Source organism: Chaetodon auriga, chromosome 19 (assembly GCF_051107435.1).
Source record: "Chaetodon auriga isolate fChaAug3 chromosome 19, fChaAug3.hap1, whole genome shotgun sequence".
NCBI classification, from domain to species: Eukaryota; Metazoa; Chordata; class Actinopteri; order Chaetodontiformes; family Chaetodontidae; genus Chaetodon; species Chaetodon auriga.
In genome coordinates, this window is record NC_135092.1 from 16672049 (window position 1) to 16695942 (window position 23894).

Genomic DNA, 23894 nt, shown 5'->3' on the forward strand with positions numbered 1-23894 from the left:
GCCCTTATATGTTTCCCATTTCAACTGGACTTTCATATTCACTAAAGCCCGACAAATTGACCAGGAAATATGGAGCATAACTGTAAAACTATGCAGCATCTTCACTAAAGGCTGCAAACAATTTACCTAGGAGCCGTCATTTACGCAGCTTTACAATGATGAGCGAGGAAGCGGCTGACTGTCGTGTCATGCAAAAAAACAAATTGATTTGTGTAATGATCAGGAGCAGCCTAATCATGGAGATGCGATGAAAATGACAAATCAAATCACGCTACAGCTGTTTATTCCCTCTGTGAGGCCGACAGCAAGTGAAACGGCACATTCGGAGCTTGTTTGTTCAACCCTCTGCCCAGATTCTGCTGATCGTGGTCACGGTTGAAATGCTGCTCTGGTTGCAGCTAAGACCACACTCAGCACCTTTGCTTAACATGTCCATATATCAGTCTGTCTACAGTATGTCTCATCAGTACGGTGATTGAGAGCTTGAGTAGGCAGAAACAGATGCAGTTTTACAATAAACTTATCAAAAACTACCTCAGTATAGTACAAGATATGTTTTTAAGCACATTTCAGCTGTACATGGAGCCTTGTCCTGCCATTGAGTCCGTGATGGACTGACAAAGACTGTCTTTAGTGGTGAGGATCAGTCAGTGCCACACAGCAAAACTGCTGATCAACTTAATTTACATTTAATGAAGGCTGTTGCTGATAAAACTCGTGCAGCACTGCTCTGTGTGGGGCTCAAAGTCTCCGTAGAGTGGTCTTTCCTACCTTCATAGGTCTTGTCTGTTTGTGCTGCTCCACTGTTTGTTTGGTAACTGTAGTAAAACCTACAGCTGCATATCGTTTTAATCCCAGCTGGAACTGATACTGATACCTTCTTGGTACCTGGTTCCACGCATACAATTCGGCTGTACCCAAGTAGTACTGAGTTTCGACATCCAGCTTTACTGCAAGTGAAAAGCTGGCGCCTTGTCGTGCCATGGTAGCTTGATCTTCAGTGAGAGAACAGACGAGAATCAAGGGGAGATAGCGCCGTCAGATAACCTTTGCACAATAAGAGCAACAACCCCAGTTTTTTACGTTTTCCCTCCTGCATGCTGCTCCTGAGGCTTCCACGGGAGTGTTGCTTAGTGTTGCATCAGAGTTTAAGAAGCAACAGTGCTTCTGCAGGATGTACAGGAGCTCTGGACTCTTTGCAGCATAGATTGTATAAAATTGCCAATTTGTAGCAGTCAGCAGGATGTTAGTAGCGCTGGCATGTCCTTCCTCTGGTATTGACTGTTGATATCTGATAGCGTATTTTGAATTTCTACCAGCCTGTGATGACAAATTCAAAACAGTTAAGAGGCAATGACTGATTTTGTAGCAGCTCTCTATGTAAGCAGGCGTCCGAACATACTGTACTACACAGAGTGGCATTTTCTTCTTATGAATACATGAAAGATGTGAAGTATCCTGCACACAAGCGCACCCAAAGGCAGCTCTGTGTCACACACACACAGACTGAAACAGTCACACACACACTCACTCGTGCTCTCTGTCTGTCTTTCTCTTGCAAACACATTCAGACACAAATGTATTGCACAATAACAAAAGGCCGGGTCTGTTACACTGATGAGACAACTTTATTGAGAAAAAAGCTCAAGAAGCTCGAGAATGAAAGAAAGAAGAAGACACAGAGAGGAGGTATTAATTATCTTGAATGGGCTAATGCATGTTACTGATACAGCAGACCATTAATCTCCAGTGCTGGCTTTGCTGATGCTGAATTGTGCTGGTGTGTGTGCATGCATGCGTGTGTGTGTGTGTGTGTGCTCTGCAGTTGTGGCTGGTCCTTGGTATTTGGATCCTGGGCATTCTGTTACATCCGCCCTTGTGGGCACAACAATGCCTCAGGCAAAGCAGTGATCACGCTGCAGATTTGGGAGGCAGGATCTTCCCAGCAGTATTAATCATGGCATGATTTTCTGTAGGATACTTTCAGTTTTTCTGTTTTAGATTAGTGTGTAGCCAAGGGCCTCCGATTGGATGGCTGCAGGGTCAAGGATTGAGAGCCACTACTATTAAAAAAATGATGACGTGTGATCAAATGTAATTAAACTGTTATAACATAATGTGCTAGTTTCCTAATGTCTTTCTGTTTATGCTGCCAATAGCTTACATTAGCTACCTTTGTTACGTATTTGTAGGTTCATTAGAAAGTCAAACTAACAGTGTCGCACCTATAAAATTATCTGCGTTGATTCTGTTTGTATTAATATTGGATTTTATTTAGATGTAACCACCAGTGAGGGTGGCCCTGCAGCCATCTTTCCAGCAGTTTGTTGACACTGCTGTGGCTCCTTACGCCGGGTGAGGGATATCCATCCTGTCAGAATTTGTCTAAATCTTTGTCTAAGTGGTTTTCACCCACTCCTCGTGCTCCTGATTACCATCTGAGCGTGAATGCAGCATTATCAAAGAGGCCAAAGGGTAAAGAAAATTATCAGGCAAAGATGAACACACTTGTATTCAGACACCAGACATTCAGACATATCAGACACAGGTGTAAGTGAAAACATTACCAGTGGCTGGATTCCATTTAGGTGCACCAGAGACTGGTGCCGGTGTAATTAATGATATAAATGATGGCTCCATTGCATCTAAGTGCTCCAGTAAGACATACCACTGAGTCAGGATGCACAATACCAGGAATATGATACCTGGTATATGATATGGTAAATGTCTATTATGCATGCCAGCTCACTGTACGCTTAAATAGAACAGAGCTAATTTTAATATTATGAGTTACACCTGTGATATTTCTATGACGATTACAACATTTGCAAAACAAAGTTTGTTGGTAATGAAACAGAGCATTTGTCCGATGGGATAAGAAGTTAAAAGTACACAAGGACAGTTCACCTTTGTCTCCTTCCCTTGAACGATGACGCATTTCCTCACAGATATTACGCAGCAGACACCTACCAAAGCCCTATACCTGATTAACCAAACCACAGCAGGAGAAGAACGGAGGTACCTGACCCTATAATAAAATTCAAAACACCCATATAAACATTTTACTGCATGCTAGACAACAAAGATGTGATCAGCAGAAAGACATCAGACAAAAATACGACTACATGACCACGTTTTTTCTGCACAGCAGGTCTGATTCAAAGCTTTTTAGTAGTGAGGCTGAAGACATACACTATTATTAAAGGACAGGATGTGAGATATTTCCAATGTGTCATGAGAGTCCATTTCATTACTTGCTGGAGGAGTGCAGCCAGGGGACACGTCACGCCAATATGGACTGAAAATGTCTGTGTGTTCGACTAGAAATTGATTTCACAGAAAGACTGGTAGTGAAATACCTCGAATGTGAAAAATAAATCTTTATGTTTTACACGGATTGCTCAAAAAAAAGGGAAAATCTTGTCTTACGCTTAATAATAGATAACGTGTGGCAACAGTGTTGCAGCAGCAGGTGTTTGAAATAGACCATGTTCAGACTCAGGCCACATGTCGCTCAGGGTGGGAAGCTGTTTATTATCAAAAGGATAATGTCGTACTGCTGCGTCCCAGGTTAGTCATATAAAGTCATATAAAGGAACAGAATCTAACAAATCGTTATCATTTCACCGCTTTCTGATTGATCAGCAACTGAAAAGACAATGAAGAGTGAAACTCTGGAGGCACACTGGGCCAGATTTCAAGGTAAATTAAAATATTTGATTAACTGTTAGCTGTTAGACAACAGCTAAAGTTAGCATACAACCACTTCCTTGCTAACATTACCATTAGATACACGATACAACAGGAAAGCCATAAATTAATTTTGAAATATGCCTGCTTTATTACATTAGGTTAAGTTACATCGCAAGCTTGATTACATGCAGGGCGTTTTACTTCCAGGCTTAAATAAATGTGTCCCAGATGTACGTTGATATTTCAGATGTCGGGCACTAACTCATGGAGGGTGGCATGATGCATGGACACACACACACACACACACACACACACACACACACACACACACACACACACACACACACACTTACACATACCAGTGCAAAGGTCAGAATAGCATTAATTTACCATTTGTCATATCTAATTCAATTACTAAGATTATAGTATCTTACTATTTCTCACATTCAAATGAGAATTCACAAACAAATATAATATAAAGCTTCCCTAATTTATTCTTTAGGTCCCAAAAAAGAAACTGTAGCTCCAAAATTAGGCTACATACAAAAGAAAACAAAGCACATTCAGAAATACTGGGTTTGAACTACGGCCACGCCTCTCACTGGGCAGATAGCCAATCATCAATCCCATCTGCCACCCCCGTTAAGAAGTAATTCAAACCTTTCCAATCAAATGCAGCACTACCAAATAGTAATGTTAACTGTTGTAGCTGAACGGTTATCAAATATGTTGTTTTACTTTGAGGTTTGAACCTTCCAGATTATCAGTCTTTTCAGATCCATCAGGAAGTGGTGAAACGACAACGATGTGTCAGACTCCCTGAGTTTATGCAAGTTGCAATCTCGAACACAGCAGTATGACATTATGCTTCTTTAAAACATCGAGTGTGACGTCACAGGAAAATGGCCGCCGCATGAGTATGGTCTATAATGAGGTGCATCTATGAGCAGCCATTAAATCCCACTACCATCCACTGTGCTCTCAGTACCCATTTTACAGGGTGTCTCTGAGTGCAGCCCATGATATAACACATACAGGACGATGTGTCCGTGTTTCAGTCACTGCAGCCACACAGGGTTTAAGTTAAAAGCCAATGTTTATGTCTGTATTAAACAGATTAATTGACTGCTATAACACTGGAGAGCGAGTGATGAAGCACAATGTGCCTGCCTACACGTCCACTCCACAGCAGTGTTATTGTTTCCTGTCGAATCCATCTTTGCTTCCTCTCCTCTCCCCGCTCGCCCTCCCTCCGTCATGCTTTCATTCAGCTTTATGCACATTTTCTTAATGCCACAGAACGCGCACCACAACATTCCCCATGTACGTCTTCATTCTCCCCTTCATCCTCAACAATGACGAGAGCCTGCGTTCTCCCTTTCCTGCTTCTCTTTTGTCCCTCCCTTGCTCCCACCATTCCTGCTCCCAGGCTCCCAGTCTCGCTGCAACCGTCTCCCCTCCCCCTCCCTCAGAGCTCCATTGTGAGTGTTTGGTTCAGCAGCCTCAGCCTCTCCTGCAGTATGCAGCCTTGCCTTGCCTTTACTGTGCAGCCTGAGCCAAACGCAGTACAGCCTCCCATTCGGGCTCAGGGGAGGGGAAGGGAAGCACTTCAAACTGCAGATCCAGCCAGGAAAACAAGACAGCGCTGACTCTTGAGCTCATCTACAGGCTGTGAGAATCTGAATGCTCGCTGACATCTATTGATTTGTTTCTTTACAGCTGAAATACACTTATCCCCTCTGTCTCTGCTCTCGTCTGTCTCTCTCACATCCCTTTTGATTCACTTTAAGTAAACAACACACATGTAAGCTGAAGAACTGCTTACACTGCAATTTTCTGATACGCCGCATGGTAACAACATATATAGCTTTGGCAGGTGCATGGGCTCGTCCATCTGATTCACAGCTTTCCTCACGGAGCCTGAAATTACATATTCAGTAGAGGAAGAGGCCAGGACTGGAGGACTCCATTGAAACCAGGCAGCCTGCTGAATGCTCATCTATGAAAACATATCTTTTGACATGATCAGAGAGCTATTCTGATGCCACGGTTAAGGTGGACAACGCACTGTAAAATAGCCCACTGCTGCAAAAGTATGTCTGTTCTCTGAATAAATTGTACCACACCTTGAGCTTGATGCATTAACATTGCATATGCCCAAATCATATGTGCACCAAACTAACAAATTGGATTATGTATTTTATTTTCCTCCTCTGCTGCTGTGCATTTAGTTTCAGCAGTGATTCGTAACACCAATGTTTAATGTGAGCAGACATAGAAAAATTGTGATACAAGGCAGGTTTGCAGCGTTGTATTTAGTCTGGAATGAATGACCCCTCTAAAATCCTTTTGGTGGCCTCTGAGTTGCTCCAGCGTCTGACCCTTAGTGACTCTTAATTCTCTTTACAGATGTGCTGCATGGAGATTGGGACTGAATCTAACACAGCTTAAAGTCTTGCACTCAGCTGTCTGCAAAAAGCAAATAAAAGCTGCATATTTGTCAAATCAAATCCAATTATGTAACTGTGCATCTCGCTCTGCAGGCACATTTCTCTGTTTGTCTGTAGTGGTAAGCAATACTGCAGCCTGGGGGAATCATGCAGCAACAGTTTAATTTTATTTAGAAGAATATGGTTAAAAAAAATCTAACAGAATAAGGCTGTAGTATCACTGAATGTGATACGAAAGAGTTTTCCTCATACAACGTTCAGCTCAAATCTAAATATGATCACACAATGTAATAAAGCAGTTAAAATAATTATGTGCAATGTAATATCAGCAGTTCATAAAAGCACGTTTTGATCAACATAAGGCAGCGTAAATAAAGCCCAGTTGCATGAAAATACACTGAACTCATTCCTGCTAATGTAAACACACCAGCTAATCATACTTTAGATGATATTACTCTAGTGGCAGCACGTCTTCACAAAGACTATGACAGGGTGACCGATTTCTCTCATATAACCTCTTTCTTAACCTAATTATTCATCTATCTCCTATTATCCCTCCCTGTTCAGTTCTGTTCCAGGACACAACTGTTGAATTTAACATACCTGAGGTCATATTAGAGCTACATGGAGGGGTGGCTTATTAAGACAGCCAGGAACAATACTCAGCCAGGGTCACCGGGTGGTGACAGACTACACCGGTGCTCCTCAGTCATCCATCCTCTTCTAATGACGACTTTGACCTTCCATATAATAATAAGACCCACAGCAGAATGTCTGCCAAAAGACTGATGAGGACATTCAAGTAAATGATGGTCAGCAAGAACCGTTTTGGAAAAAGTTCTTCAGCCTCCGTTAATCTTCACACCAGCTATGCTGAACTGGTTTGGTATTCAAATGTATATTATGCAACATTTCTTCATTAAAATGTTAAAAACAATCAGACTTATGTTATCTATTTTCTTGAGTTGTGTACTTACACTATCCCACATGTTTCCTATTAGGTCTGCAGTGGCACAATATCAGTGTATTACACAATTATTATCAGCTACAATGACCGTTAAAGCAATGAAAACAGAAGGTTTAACCAATGCTTTATTATGACTTCACGAACTATTGTGTCCTGACACGAAACTTCAAACCAACGCCTGTTATTTTAACAACAACAACATCAGCTGTGCGCTTCAACAAACAATGTTCTATGATTAGATTAGATAGAATCGTGGTTGTTTCACTATGAAAACAACAACTCCCATAATTCCACGCTATTTCACCACACCACCAAACTACACATTTTCTTACTGTTTTGATTGAGAGAAGCCTCATTGCACTGTTTTGCCTGAAAACATTGGTGCTCTCACATTTAAATGAGGGTTCATGGTGTTATGAAGATGCTGCCTGTGTTGTCTTCTAGGCAGCGCTACAATCCATAAAAATCCTGTAAACTATTCCTTTTGATTGCAATTTTATTGATTTCCAGTACATGAAATTCAAATCAACTTCTCACTAAATCAACATTTCTGTTCCTTTATGAGCAGTAACGATTGTTAAAATCACCTTTAAAGCAAAAAACACTCAACATTTCTCTGTTCTACTTCCCTGTAAACTCAATATATTTGGGTTTTGGACTGTTGGTTGGACTAAACAAGGCATTTCGTGACATGTCACAGGCCAAACAAATAATCAAATAAAAACAACAGCAGATTAATTGATAATGAAAACAATCATTAGTTCCTCACTTGGCTGATTAATCTTGCCTGCAATCCGACCATTATCTCATCTTAATACATAGCTTCATTTTGTTACATAACAAAGGATTAGTATACTGATGCTCCCAAGTCTGCAAAACAAAATGGAATTAAAATGCAAGCATCATGTACTGCAAGATAACATTAGCCTGCTGTTGGCTATTTCCATTGATGATTTCCCCATTGGACAAACAAGCTGCCTTCCCAAAAAATCAATATCAGTGAATATCATTTTGTGCAGACCTGCAGTGGCTACTACCTCAAATAATACAGATGAAGCTACTTTGGCTATTCAGCAGACATACTGAAGAGCCATTCAAGACACATGGTTTGCCACAAGCTGATGATGAAGAAGAGGATGAGGAGAGGCAACCTATTTATCTATTAAAAGAGAGATGTCACTCCACTTCAGCCCCTGCAGAAACACCCATAAAAAGCTTTGTTTAATTGTTAAGCGTGTTCCCTGCAGCACTTTCACAAGCATGGAAGTCTGCTCCTGAATAATTCAGCACCCAAGGTCACAGCGCTAAAACCTCTCTCCTTTCTGTCTCCAACATGGAGAGTTTGTTGTGACACCTCTAAACCTTCCCCGGCTCCCCTGCACAACACCGGTAATTAGTCTGTGGCCGTGGGCATGCAGCAAACAAGGATGTGGAGGAATGCGAAATTTGAAAACATAAACATTACAAACCAGGTTGTCTGTGTTCACAAATGCCCGAAAGCTCAGTGTGATGCACTCAGGACACCTTTGTATGCAGGCAATGTGGGCTTACATTCATATAAAACGTCTTTCTAATAATCCAAAACAAGGCAGATTTAGATCAATTACCTTCCTCTGTAACTTCACCTCTTCTAATCCAGTGTCTCCTGCACAGAATGTAGCCCACATTAGGCTGAATAGCGTCCCATCTCCTCTGCATTATGATTGCTTCGAGTGATGACAAAGCCTCCACAAACACTTAAAGCTCCAGCACCAAAACCAACACCATGGACGAAAAAAAATACCTGTTCACATATAAATCAGCTTAACTACACTGGCTGTCTGCTTTCCAAGCACTTCTGCTGGCTCTGAGGCTGGTCCCACATCCCTGGCGAAGTAGTGATGGTCTGCATAATGCACAAGGTGCGCAGCTGACTTCTGAGGGGGAGGATGGACAAACTCTGCATGTAGGCCTGTACAGTACGTAGCCCATGTACGCCTTGTGTTTTGAAGAGCATCAGTCACCCATCGTCCATTTGCACCACTCCTGCACTTCTAATCAAAAATGCATTACGTGCTGCACAACAGTCAAGAGTGAGAGATTAGTCGGGATAGGTGGACAGAAATAAACGGCTGATTAAACAGGGCAGATTTTAAAGTCAGGATATGCAGTAATGGAGATAAGTGGCCTGGATAGCAGCCTATTATGTGATGTTATTTCTCGGTGTCCATTTTGCCACAAACTAATGGATAAGCTGTGATGTTTCAGCCTCCTGCAGGATGTTTGTGTGGATGGAGATGGAGAGCGGATACACAACATTTAGTCAGGTCAAGACTAACGCCATAATGAAATCCCCGCACTGTGCTGCTTGTTCAGCATCCGTCAACGTACCGAGATGGGGATCTTTTTTTTTTTTTTTTCGTTTTTTTTTTCTGATGGCTGTCCGTTCCCCGCCGAGGCATCGCTAGTGGACTTCATTAACCTTCCCCTCCAATCAATATTCATCACTCCACCCTCCAGGCAGCTGGGGTCCAAGCATCCACATTAAACTAACCCACCCGGGCCTTACCATTCCGTGCCAGCTGATGACGATCCCAGTCCGGTGACAGTCCTTTTCAAAACATCCCGACGGGAAACATCGCGGTGACCATAGCTGAAGGCTTCATTTAAACGTTCATAAAGATGACGAAGAGGCGGGGGGGAAAAAAGACCCCCCCAAAAAAAACAGGCGATGAGGAAAGGAAAAAAAAAAAAGCAGAGGTGGACGGAACCGAGGCTTGCTGATGCTGAATCACTCTCCCCCCCAGCTCACTACCTTGCAACCATTGTGCTGCAAGATGCTGGCTGTACCATTGTGGACCTACCAGAGCAGAGAGAGGGAGGGGAGAGGAAGGGGGTGTAGGGAAATATGTTGCCTAGCAACGGAACAGGAGCCCGTCTGACGTCAAAGGTGGAGAGAGAGAGAGAGAGAGAGAGAGAGAGAGAGAGAGAGAGAGGGAGGGAGGGAGGGAGGGATCACATGGACTCTGCCTCTCTGGACGGGAGGGGCGTGTGGGAGCATCTCTCTGATCCCCTCCTGTACCGTCCCGCCAGTGCGATCATGGGAACCAGGAGAGCCAGGAGAGGTGTTACTGGTTTGGTTTGTCTCACTGAGCTGCCCCCATGTCAGAGCTCTCATCCACCAACTAATTCAGCCACCGACGAGCAAAATAAAACATTTACTGACAACAAGAAATAACTGGTCTGTCTGTGGATGTAATGTTTTTATATATATATATATATAAGGTCAGTGCAAGTAAGATCAGTGCCCGCAGCAAGAAGTGATGTAAAAATGCTCAAATCATTTCTGTATGTTTCCACAAGTATTTATTTATTTATTTATTTATTTATTTACATATATAGCAAGTTGTATGTATTTTAAAATAATTCTTTAATCTCACTCAAACAGCCCTTTGTGCTGTGGCTTTGTCTCCATACTGTAATCTTTGATAAAAGGGGGAGAAAGGAAAGATGTTTGTAGTAATGTTTCATTGCTATTCACGGAACTGCTGTTTGGCTGTAGGCTGATCTATATTATCATGTGTCTGTTAATCACTCTGAACCTTCTGTTTTATTGTATTTATTTGTGAAAAAAAATGCACTTGTAATATTTTCCATTACGATCTGGTGTATTCTTATAAGTCCTCTTCTTTTTTTTTTTTAGATTTTTGGAAACAAATGCCTTAAGTGTTCAGACGACAGGCAATCAAATCCTTTTGGCATCGTTCATCCCATCTGTAAATGTGTTTGGATTAACAGCAGCACGCACATGCCAATGGCCCTTAAAGCCTCGGGTCACATCTGTACTTTGGCGTCCACCTGGTAGTCCATACACACAATGCAAAATCTCATTCTGAAATGCCATTTTTAAAGCTGCAGTGTCAATTTTAAAGCAACATTAACTGATTGCTTTGTTCTGGTCTCCACCGACTTCTGGGGAACGTGTGTGGACACTGGCGCTGGGGGGACAGTTGCAGCCTGACAAACTTGAATAGCATTTCTATGGGCATCGGTGTATGAGGAGCAGTGTTTCACCACACTCCATACAATAACAATGCATTGATTAAACATACTGCAGACCAAGAGAGATTTAATTAACTTTCGAAAGCCAGACAATAAGGTTGTCTGGCTGCTGACAATGAGACACGTCCCAAACGCACTTTCATTACGACTTATGACGCTGTCGACCTCTATAGTGGTGGGAGGTAATTGAAATAATTTTTCTATGGATTTCAAGCTCGCTTCATGTCGTCAGGCAGCTGCAGTCTGCAGCATTGTTATTGTTTCAGATTTGCTTAGGTGACTAGTTCTTGAACATTTACCATTTAGGTGTTAGAAATGCTTGAGCCTCAGCGAGGGAAATGCATAATCTTGCTTGAAAGGTCTAAAGTTCTTCCAGATTTATGTCCAAACACAACTGACTGTCTTCCTGATTTTAAATTTGGATCACGATGCACCAAAAATCCAAATAAGATCTGCTTATCTCACTCCATTTAAGTATTTTTTTGCTGTAACAGCATGTTTTGGCCAATCTTGTCTTGTGATAATAAGAACTGAATGCAGTATGTGAAAAGGTCAATACTCCCTCCTTCCATCCAGTCGTATTTGTATTAAGTTCCTCGCTGCCTGTAATAGCTACAAACCCCTAACAGAGTTTGCTATGGTAAGAAACAGAAGTCAAGGCTATTAGGGATGTGATGTACTCCCATATTGGCTCAAAATCTGCAATAATGTACCCAGACATAAGCACTGACTAAGCATAAAAGGGTGTTCAAAAAGCACCCGACCGCCTGTCAGGGGTTCTCTCAAACTCATTTCCTCAGCACATAAACCTGCGCTGGGAGTGTGCCATTCTGTGCCATGCGGGTTAAAAGCAAGAGCCCGTGTTCCTCATGCTAGCACCAGCACAAAGATCAGCTCAGTCAGACAGAGCCAAAGATCATAAGCAGAGTGAGCTGAAGAAGCCAGTGTCTGAGCATTACACAACGATGTCTTGCCAGAACCACAGAACTACCAGACCCAGACTGAGTTGATCAATGTTAACGCTCAGCTTCTCCACAGGGCAGCCTTACGGTGAATCAGAGCCAGAGGCTGCTGCCTTGCTCCGGTCCATTCTAGACTCATTCTCCAGTGAGGTAAGCCACTTGAAAAACAGGGAAATAGCGGCCGGTAAAGTCAGCTCACCGAACATGCCTCTGCGTTAAATTCAGCAACACTCATCATCTGAGTAGGAGGATGTCTGCTCGAATGAGACGCATCCAAATCAGCTTTTATAAGCTCAGGTTAGACTGATCTGGGTGGGTACAAGCCTACACGACCACCAGCGCCACAAACATTAACCTTCTTGTAAGCTGTCATTTACTGAGCTGTGCTCTGTAGCTTATTGATGTCTTACTGTTAACTGGACCGATGCTCCATTACTGGTGCTTTGTTGCTTTTTATTACTAACTGTGCTGTTTTATTTCTGGTGCATTGTTTTTTATTGTATGATTTTATTACTGGTCTTTTATGAGTTAAGGTGACCTTGAGTGCCATGAAAGACGCCATTAAGTGCAGTGTATTGTTATTATTATTATTATCATTATGAGTCTGTGTTCATTTCTGATGGCTCTCTGCCACTTTATTACCAGATGTGGCAAGTTTTTTGTTTTAACTCTACGTAGGCCGAGGAATTTCAAAGGCGGTGAAAAAGAGCTCCAGGAAAGTTTTTAATCCTCTCCAGCTGGACCCAAACGCTTAACTCACCAGTCAGCAAACCACATGCCTTCAGTCTACCAGGTGCCCCACATTTCCATGACTGTCAGAACAGGCATAGCCAGCCACTCTTTCAAAGCTTCAGTGCAAATCGCCCTTGGGGCTCAGACCAGCACTGATGAGGATGTATTAAGGAGAGCACACGACAGAAATAGAAGGAGGACGAAATCCCAAACTCAGAAGGCCTCGCTCACACTTTATGAGACATGACTTACCCGGACCCCCTTACCCTGCCACTCTTCTGATGGGGCCACTTGGCCTCAGGTCGTGTGCAGAGATAAAAAGCTTTGAGTAAAAGGAGACAGAGGACTGACAGAACACTCAGGCAGCGGTTTGTCAGACTGGTGAACGTCAGGACAGCTCACATACCAAGGAAAAGACCAGTGGTGGAATGTAACTAAGTGCATTTACTCAAGTACAAATTTGAAGTACTTGTGTACAGTACTTCAGTATTTCCATTCTGTGCAACTTCATACCTTTACTCTTCTACATCTCACAGGCAGATATTGTACTTCTTACTCCACTGCATTTGTCTAACGGCTTAAGTTACTCATTACTTTTCAAGATTACAATTTTTCAGGCCCTTCCTGCCCGGTGAAAACCACCTATCTCCAGATTTGGTGGTTTTGATTATTTTTCTGAAGAATTAAATGTTCTGTTATGAGTTGAGAAAATTCTCCTTAAGCTAAATAAGCTATTTAAAGCGCAGTTGAAAATACATTGTCACAAAGCTGAAAACAGGGCTGTTTTTCTGAATTCCAGGCGACTTTTTAGAGATACATCGTTCTCACAGGATAGTGACACATGATGGTCTTATAGAATACGATGCATTGCTGTAGATTAAGATCTGAAAACCTTTTCCACCGCTGAAAGAGACCTGCATCTACCCTCAACTTGCTCAACTTCTTCTTCCTCTCCTCCTTTCTTTTGAAATGTCATGACCTGGAAATGAGGAGGAGGTTTACAAATAAAAGTCTCATCATTCTGTTCCAGTCTCTTTATTGAGCCAAGAACATTTTTCACATCTGAACCACTCACCTTGTAGAAACAGTGCAGGGGAGTGCCAGTCACTATCTGCACTGCACAATCTCAAATAAGTCTTACTTAAAGCCATCCATGAAGCTATTTCCTGCCTCTAATAATATTTATTCAGTACCAGACAGGAGAACTAAATGCCTCATCAGAGTTTTGGTCCATTACTTAAGGCTAGTTGTGAGTATTTGGACTGGGGTTAATGAATATCAGATGATATATATAAAAGATTGTTCCAGGCCATCGCTTCGGCTTTGTAGCTAGATTTCACTTTGTAATGTCAAAGCAACAATCTAATTGAGTAATTAGCTTTAATGAAGTCTAAACTCCTAATATTACCAAAAGGAAACGTGCAGTGATATAATTAAAACTGTCCTATTTTCTGGTTGTTAGCCATTATAGAACAGCATGGACTTATGTTGGGGGGGTTATGGCTAATTAGGAGACTTTACCCCTGTATTTTCTACAGCACTGGCAAAACAATGAAAAAGAGATTACGCTGATTTTTGTTATTAATCTGACTCTGAAGATAGCGCTTTTGATTTTTGGTGTCCTTCTTGAGAAAGGATTTATCCATTTAAGGTGGAAAAATAACCGCAGTCTGTGGTTAAAGTCACGGGTTCCAAGTATTGATTTAGGATGAACACTTTGGTATAAAAGTATAACCAGTGCTCAGACTGGCCTGAATAGCGCCATTGTTACACCTCAGACCTCAGAGGTCAACACAACAGTATGTGGCTGACATTATGTGGCTTCTGAAATGCGCAAGAAAAAGAATATCAACCATCTCCATCTGAAAAGAAAACTGGTGCTAATTAACCAATCGAGTCGTATCTCTCCAGCCCATGGTTGGTGATAATATTCGTGCCTTTTAGTACTGACAGGCACAGACAGGCAGAGATAACCCTTTCACCACAGCCATCATTTATATAAGGCAGCGTGCAGTAACGACCAATGGCCACTAGATGTCACACGACAGAGCGTAAATGGGGCCGCTTTGAAATGCACCATAGGAAGGAAGTACTCAGCAGTGAATTGCTTCCTGACTCCTTAGATTACTCTCAAACAACTTTGAAGTTGTGGGAAATACTGAAACATGGGATAAACTTGACTTTTATTGAGTTTGTGAAATGCCAGCACCTTCACATGAACTCAGGTGGAAGGAGACATCACGTGGCACACAGACTTATCCATTTTGAATATAAGTTGTGATTTTCAGCTTTTGGGATATTAAATCACATAACGTGCAGACTTGCTTGTGTACAATCTCAGAGTAAATAGCTCATCTCCAGAGTGACAAATTTGGTCTAATTTGCACCATGTACCTCAGTTTACTCTTTTTGTACTTGAGAAGATTTACTGAAACAGATGTCTGTACATATGAGGTATATTTCTGGAGTTCTGTTGCCTAGGAAAACGTTGGAGAGCTATATATAAAATATTTAACAAACCTGCGTCTGCCTCCAGGGTCCAGGCTCCCCGTACATTTTACTCCCAGTTGTGTGTGTTTCTATGGAAACGGTTAAATGACAGTCCCCCCAGCACAGAGAGCCAATGGGAAGCCGCGCTGAGGTGTCTGGTTACTCCCAGTCAGCCCACGCTCTAAAGGAGGGGTTATTCCCTTCCCCACTAGTTCTAGTGACTTGGCTACGCTGGAGGCGAGCTCAATGCTGTGTAGTGGCCATCAAACACGACTTCTGAACAATCTCCGAAGATATTTGTTTACTGTTTTTTAAAACTGCGGCAGCTCGGAAAGCAATACCCGCAGTGTAGTGGATTTTTACAACTTGAACGCCCTGTGGAAAGTTAAACCTGTTGCCTGCCTGCCTGCCTCGCCGCACAGTCGACCACTATCCAAGATGTTGCTTTGTGGATGGGATGGCCTCTGGTCCCGCTTGTGTGCGCACTCATAGCCTCGTCGGAGTACGAACATTTGCCTCTCAAGTTGTGTAGCTCCTCTCGCCTGGTGAGTTTCTTCCCAAGCACTTTAGTGTTGTTTGCTAACTTCGGGCTAGCGGTTGGCAGCGGCTCTCCTAAAACAGCACGAGCCTCGAACGCCGATGCTTCTGTTGTCAGAAAACAGTGAAAACGGCTGTAAGCTAGCTATTTTAATGCTAGTAAACAATCCTGTTTAATATTCAGTATCTCTTGACCAGAAATTATTGCTGTATGTTGTATTGAAATGACAATACTGCTCTACTGTTGTCTGACATGGGGCATCTTTGACCACAGCAGTAACTTAAGTTTCGGAAGGAGGGGACAGCACTATAAAAAAAAGAATAAAATGGTGTTTTTTCCAAGTTCACCCATCAGCACTATTTGCCATTTTGGGAAAGTGGTGAACATGAAATAATTTTTCCCTGTCAGCGCAGAGGCATGGGGTGGCCTCTGGTCCCGTTTGTGTGGGCACTCGTAGCCTCCTCTGCATATTTCCCTCTCAGGTAGTGTAGCTCTTCTCGTCCGGTGAGTTTCTTTCTAAGCACTTGATGTACGAAAACTTCATTGTGTTGTTTGCTAACTTTAGGCTAACGGTAGGCAGCGACTGTCCACGTCAAAACAGTAGCGCGAGGCTCGAACGCCGATGCTCCTTTATCTAAAAAAAAAAAACATTGACACTGTTGTTAGCTAGCTGCTTGTATGCTAGTAAGCAGTCTTAAACATTTACTAACTTATGTCTCCAAAGTATTGCTGTATATTGTATTAAAATGACAATACTGCTGATGTCTGTCATGGGGCATCTTTGACCACAGCAGTAACTGTATTTTAAGTTTGGGAGGGAGGAGACAGCACTATAAAAATAAAATGGTGTGTTAGCTAGCTAACTGTCTCACCCACCAGCGCTGTTTGTCATTTGGAGAAAATGATCAACATGAAATTCCTTTTTTCTTTCCTGTCAGTGCAGACTGAAGGTTTTATGGGGGTTGTAAGGAGGCAGTCTGTACCCCTCCCCCTTCATTACCATAGAAAAGTAGTAAAGTTAACTCAAAGTCAAAGGTCGTGAGCGTTTTGAATATGTCATTCAAGACTGAAGAGGAAGATGAGGAGTCTGTGTGACTGAGCAAGATGAGCATTCCCATCTAAAGGGGTTATGGTGGAAATGGTGTGAGCATCATCATAGGAAAAATGGGAAAATAGTCAGTGGGTTGGGTTTGTGTGTGTGTTGGGAGGGGGGGATTGGAGTGAGGTTTTGCAAAACCATGCTCTGCATGTCACGGTACTCATGGAAACCCTGTGATTAACAGAAATGGAGCGGATGAGGTTGAGACCAAAATGAGAAGTGAGGGCTGTTGGTCCAGAGCTGGGCTGATAATCATGGAATAGTCTCTCTCTCTCTCTCTGGCTGGTCCTGACCCTGGCTGAGCTGAAAAACAAAACACCAACATCCAGTGTGGCTTGTTGGTTAGAGCAGCCAGTTCATTACTGGAAGGTGCCACGCTCAGTGTTGTAATGGCCAGTGTTGTGTCCATCAGAAACCCTGTGCTTAAGTCATAGTGAGATAATCTGGGAAGGCATGTTGGCAAATTGACTAAATTTTATGTGGGTTGTGATTAATGAAAACCAACCATTGGGTTTTCCCTTTTATTTAGGTGAGTGAGTCACTGCTTCTGCTCCATTCCCGCTACTGTTTTCTTCACGAGAAAGTTTCATAAGACACAGCTGTGACTATAACCACTAACTCTACTCCTGTCACAGTTTTGCAGTAAGGAAGAATACATCGAGTACTTCATATTCACGAGCATTAAAGGAACAGGTTAACTATACATCTTCGTTTTAGCAGTTTAAGAGCACGCGGTCTGGTTTTGGTTTGCTGTACGCATTTTGAAAACATCAGTCATTGCATCATCAGTCATGTTGGTTCAAAAGATATTCTGATCCAGGTCTTCCTAGACACTGTATGTGTTTTGAATTTGAATCGTGTGCTTGCAGGCTGCCTAATACAGTATGATTCTGGGAATAGAGGTTCACTCAGAGTTTGTTGTTGAATTTTCCTGGCATGAATGACTTCAGGAAGATTTTCACCTCAATGTTGGCGCAGAGCACCTCTTCTCACCGGCTTCTGTTCCAAATGCTTTTGCCAGCTGAGACCACAGTTCTGATGTTTGGAGGATATGAACAAATTCCTTCTCATATCTTATGTTACGAGTTATGCTTTTGGAAATAATTCAAGTGGAATCTGGTGTTTTTATGGGTGGTTGCTTTGAAAGTGTAGCCTCTCCTGTTTTCACATGATTTAGGATAAAAGAGAAGTTTGAGAAAGATGTAGATGCTTTTCAGATCTCTTTGTTCCTGGTAATATAGAGGGATGAGCACTGAAAGAGGCCAGCACACAGTAAATTCATTTGTCCCTTTTTAGTAGGAGTGCCTCAACTGACATGCAATTTTTCACGGGCTTGTTTTCAAATCCATGTCATGGGTTGTAGCTGTGTCACTGACAGGAAGGTGGGAGAAAAGGAAAAGCTTCACCTAAGTGCCGAGTGAAGAGCGCTATCACGTTTCCAGGATTATTTTCTTTAAATCCTTGTGACTGTGGCCAAGACTTTCTAACACTTAGCAGCAGCAGACTAAGCCTTGTTTAGGTTTTTCTTTCTAGCTATAGTGTGGGAATACCTGCGGACAAACATCCCCACTGTTTGAAAAAGAAAAAGAGAATGAGGCGCTGAAGTGCTGAAGGCTGTCTGCTCTCGCTGTTTTGGGCCGCTGCCTCCTAAGCCCCCCTCAATAATGAGCAGGACCATAGTCCAATGTGAGAGAAGCTGGCCTGCGCAGAAGCCTCAGCGCGGATAAAAAACATTCCACTGTAGGTCTCTGTTGAAATAACAAGGGCCGCAAAACAATCAGTCTTCACAGCACCCGCTCTCCCTATTCTCATGGGTAATGAGCAAGATGGGTAGTAACCCACTTCGCCTCAGACTTCACGCCTCCCATTGACTAGAATGGTTAACCTGCATTCCTGCATAAACATTCAGGCCTGTGACATGCTTACTCATTAACTCTCTCTACAAACTGGAATTCATAGAAAGGACATTGTTTCACATGTTACTTTCAGAAATGAAGCCTAACACTAATAGGGCTGTTGACCCAGTTTATGCTGAGAGTTTATGGATAAGTGATATGCTCAAATTTGGCTCATAACGTCAACTCATGCCATCGTGTTCTAATTCAGTCAGCCTTGCTGTGCTCGCAGTATGGCTCTATGGATGCTTGTGCTCATCTGTCAGTTGGTCGGTCGGTCAACCACTTTGGTCTGAACTGAAATATCTCAGCAACTATGATTTAATGCAGACTGCATTTTATTTCCCAATGACTTTTCTCTGAAGACAGTTTGGAAAAATAAACTCAAACTCTGCTTCCTTTCTCACCTCCACTCACCCGTCCAATTGATGCATGACCATGATTGTCAGTTTTTGCAAATTACGGGAATTTTTTTAGGCGCCCCCTCTTCTGTGAATAAATGAAAACGATAATCGAAAACATAGTCAGTTGATGCCGCAGGTGTGGGCCAAACCCACGAGTCAAACCCACACCTGCATCGCCGTTAGCAAAACTGCAGTACAGCAGCATCACAGGACCCAGCCAAATGCGATCTGACACATCAGATTTGGGCATCTTTGCTGTTAAGCTCTTTTGTGTCTCTTAGCCAAATATGTACACCTGCCTATCTCACTGGAACAGACGTGATGTCTGCGGGATGTCTGCTTGGTTTTATTTTTTTAACGATTATGTAAGGCTTTTTAGGGACAGTGGTTCTATTGAAAAAGAACAATGATAAAATGTGCTGTCATGTACTTTCGTACCCACCAGACATGAGTGATTTTCGGGTGATCTTTCTTAGGAATTATGCCTCATTTCCTGTTTGCATGTTTTCATCTGCTTTGTTTTTGTGTTTTTGATTTATAAAATTCAGTGTGAAAGCTGTGATCTAGCCAGTCCAAATATACTCTGCGCTGTTTTTAATGTGGGTTTGCACACATTTGTGGCAAAAAGCAAAAAATAGCCTGTAAAAATTCAAAACAGAAGATCTGTCAACACTGAAAATATGGATTTGTTTTCAGTCAAGGAATCATGGGAAAATAATATTTTTGGGTTTTGTTTCTAGAGAGAGAGTTTCTTGTTATATTCTTTCATGACTATCTGTCGTTGTCATATTTTGTGGCTCGTCATGTTTTGAGTCTTTAATGTCCAGATCATTGGCCAAGAGAAAATGTTGAGGACAAATTAAAAGGCTACCACTGACAGTCGATTTTCAGCATTATTATATGCAGTGTTATCATATAAATTCTATAGTAAGAAGAAAATATCATTTCAGAGGTGACTTGCACAATTTCAAAGGTTGTTTCAGTGATTTTAGATTTGTCTGCAAATTAAGTCTGATTGGACAGTGAAACCACAAAACACAGTAAGAGACAAACTTTTTTTTTTGTCTACAGGCAGATTATATATTAGACAGATGCTATAAATCGCTCTAAGGACTGTCAGTTTTTGTTTAAATTGTCCTTTTCAGAGAACACTGGTCTCTCGATGTGACACGGTGAAAGTATGTTAACCTTCTTCTCGAGGGAAGTGCTAACACTGCTGGGATGCACTCGTGGCTGCTCTGCTCTGTTTGTTTTCTGTCATTTGTGTGGTTCTGTTTGCTTCAATTACCCCCACTATTTTTGGCACAATTACTCCTGACTGCAACACATGTCTCTGTATCCTCATCCTTGTCCGTCACATTTTGTTCCATGTGAGTCCTTTGCCCTGAGCATTTGCATATTTGAGCATGTTCAGAATTTCTTTGTATATTCACTGGAAAAACTGCATCACCGACCTACACACCAGGTCAGTTTAGTTACATACTGTATTTCCCCCATATTCTTAGTATTATTATTTACTTCACATTATGAGCATGTCACAAATATGTCCATCTGCTTGGCATGTTTACCAACGGGCTTCATACTCTGCTAATGTGAAAATATGACTAGTTTGTTAGGATTCACCAGTTTGGGGTTGATATTAAGACTAATCAAAACAAAGGTATGGCAGCACTCTGAAACCATGAGTTTGAAATATATGAGTAGAAAACTCTTTTGCAATAACCACCTCTCCACACACGCTCTTCTACAGTAGCACTGTGTGTACTGTATGTGTACAGTGTGTGTTGCACATGCACTGGTAGTTGCTGCTCAGTTAGAAGTAGTCTGTCACAACTGGAACATACTGTTTTGTTCACATTTGCATCATGTTATGGAAAGGGATGATTAGACCCCAATGTCACTGCAGCACAGGAGCTTTAGAGAGACACAGTGATGGAGAAGAGATGAAATTAACATGTGTGAAATTGCTCTCAATCAGGGTCCTGTGTGGCTGACGTTCAGCTGGTTTATCGCATTTTAAGCCCACAAATCCCCACAAAACTTGGACTACAGTTTAGTTTTTAAACAGTTGCAGCTGAGAAAGAAACAAAAACTGATGTCTTATCTTTGTGCCTTCACATGAAAACAAATCAAATCCTTTAAGACAGCCAGCCTGTGGGTCACATGAGTGAGTTCAACATTTCTCCCTTGGGCATAGTGTGCTGTGGCATATGTGCAGTCTGTGGTAAGTCATACATATGTGCTATTGGTTCTTATATTTACATATATTCTACACCAAAATCTGAATTTGCTGTATCATTGCCATCCAGAAGGTAATATAAACTACCTAGTTTGAGCATGTTATATTTTTATGACATGAATCAGTAAACACAAGTGTGTGTTATTACTTATTTGTAGAGCAACAAGCAGCTTTAAGACCACACCAAAAATGGCGTTTAGCCTCTCAAGATTAGTGTCTTCTCTAGTTGGAAGCTGCTATCTTAACTCTCAGAAGCTTGTAGAGGCTCCAAGTAATAAGCTGCTACTTTGTTGAATGTAACTCAAGTAAAGCAGGGTGTGTGTGTGTGTGTGTGTGTGTGTGTGTGTGTGTGTGTGTGTGTGTGTGTGTGTGTGTGTGCCTATGCTTGCGCACATCATGTGCTTGTGCTACCTCCTCAGTTGCAGAGGATGATAAGACGGCTCACATTTAGAAGATGTGGGAGTTTTCCCAAGGGCATGAGAGAGCAGAAATGTTGACCAGAGCCAGTGTTAAATGTTTCAATGTTTAGGGTTATTGTTGTGATATAGCAATACGGCCTCATTAGCTTTCATCTTAAACTGTCAGGACAAGTAACGTGTGGATTCTTAAAGATTTATTTTACTGACAGAGTAATCAAAACTGGGGACTTGCTTGGGAAATTGAATTAAAAAGGTATGTGTTGCTCTGACAAGCACAAGAGATGTGATGTGCATATGCTCTTGTGTGCTTTCTGGCCTGATTTGACCTTGTGCCAGAGGCCCCGATCATGTACCGCAACAGGAAATAAAGCATGTGTCATTTTTTCCTAATCACGGTTCAAGCTCATTTCTGTGTGTTTATTTTCCGGTGCAAATCAGCTGTCCTCTCTGCCTGCACAGGAAAGATGCACGTGTCTCTGGCAGAAGCCTTGGAGGTTCGAGGAGGTCCGCTCCAGGAGGAGGAGGTCTGGGCAGTGCTCAGCCAGAGTGCTGAGAGCCTCCAAGAACTCTTTCACAAAGGTAGGAACATGTGGAATCAAGTGTGCAAAGATATGTCCTAGAAATGAGTGCACATCCATGCAAAGCACAGTCCACGTTTATTTGTCTTGCATACTTTCTAATGTCCTCCCTGTCCTATTTTTAAACAGCCTGTTCTCTAAATCTGTCCACACCACTTTTTTTAAAGAAAAGGGCAGAATGAAAATCGTCTGGTGTCCAGATCCCATAAAGTGCAGATGCCATTTTGTGTTGACAAATTGATGGGATCGCTGACCGTCTCTCTCTCTCTCTGAAATGTTGTGAGAATGGATTTATTACCCAAAAGATTCCATCGCATCAGTGTAGAAAAAAACAAACAAGATGAACGCATTTATACTGTCTAATTTCTGTCCCTTAAAGTTATATTATAGCCACACTCGGCCTCTAAACTGCATTGCTAAACATTCAGGAACATTCGTCATTGACTGTGCAGTTTTGCTTCTTGTGTTTTCATTATTTTTGTGAGTCATTTGTGTCCGTGAGTGTCTGTGATTGTCCTCGAAGCCAAAGCGAGATAAGGCTGACAAATTCCAGAGAGCATTTGTAACTTAAGTAAACTTCAGGTGATTAAGGGAGGTTTAAGTTTGGAACGCTGGACAGGATGTGAGTCAGCAGGCACCGCGGTGCCCTCTGAGTTGTTAAAAACTATGGGTGGTGCCTAGTCTCAAACGAAACTCTGATGCACCTGATTAAATTGCCATAGTTGTGTCATCTAAACTGTTCATGCTCGGCCGTGTGATTTTCCATGAAGCAGGAACCGAGATTAGTCGTGTGCATTTCTGCATAAACCAGCTTGACCTCAACTTTCAGTCTTGTTCACTGGTTCCATTGCAGACAATCCTGGCATGCTTTAGGAATTCCCTCTCATCAGTGTGGCCTGAAAATATGCCTTTTATGCTGAGGTCACATTTATAGCAAGAGGACTGTGCTCTTGTATTTCGATCATCAAGGTTTCTGAGATATAGTTCTGAACATAATAAGGACCAAATGAAAGGCTGGATACTCTTTTTTCTCTGCATGGTATTGTGCTGCAGTGATTCTGATTGTTAACACATCCTTGTTTTTCCTTCAACGTGTAGTTGTGTAGCTATATTGAGTAAATTGTGGCCTCTCATGTACAGTTTTAGACTGCTGAGTGAAGCTAAAATTTGAAGAGCAGATGTTGGAACCAGCTATTATAGACTCACTGAGCTATGTGCAGAAGTATGTCTACCATGAGAGAGGATTAATAAAGGCAGCCATTTAAATTTAAATTTGTTTGACCATTTGTTAAATGTCCCAGTCAGCTGGGTAAAGTAACAGAGAAGTGGAGTTTTAGTCCGTTTATGTGTGACTTAAAATCAGAAAATTTTGATTTGCTGACGCAGA

At 42.1% G+C, this 23894-nt stretch overlaps 2 protein-coding genes across 33 annotated transcripts in view; one reads left to right on the plus strand and one right to left on the minus strand.

Moving 5' to 3' along the window:
- Positions 1–9960, minus strand: part of mapk10 (mitogen-activated protein kinase 10) — a 37378-nt gene extending 27418 nt beyond the window's left edge. For 11 of the 30 annotated variants that reach the window (XM_076757541.1, XM_076757522.1, XM_076757535.1 and 8 more), the window contains exon 1: positions 9659–9948. In XM_076757541.1, the coding sequence (XP_076613656.1) occupies positions 9659–9661 (3 nt within the window). In that variant the 5' untranslated portion in view covers positions 9662–9948. Of the gene's footprint in view, positions 1–8717; positions 9567–9658 lie in introns of those variants that run through there. The other 19 variants (XM_076757524.1, XM_076757531.1, XM_076757544.1 and 16 more) reach the window with 11 other exon arrangements.
- A 5582-nt stretch (positions 9961–15542) lies between these two features.
- The window catches only part of ptpn13 (protein tyrosine phosphatase non-receptor type 13), a 46971-nt gene continuing 38619 nt past the window's right edge, over positions 15543–23894 (plus strand). For all 3 annotated transcript variants that reach the window (XM_076757511.1, XM_076757512.1, XM_076757514.1), the window contains exons 1-2: positions 15543–15880; positions 22389–22508. In XM_076757511.1, coding sequence (XP_076613626.1) covers positions 22394–22508 — 115 coding nt within the window. In that variant the 5' untranslated portion in view covers positions 15543–15880; positions 22389–22393. The remainder of the gene's footprint in view (positions 15881–22388; positions 22509–23894) is intronic.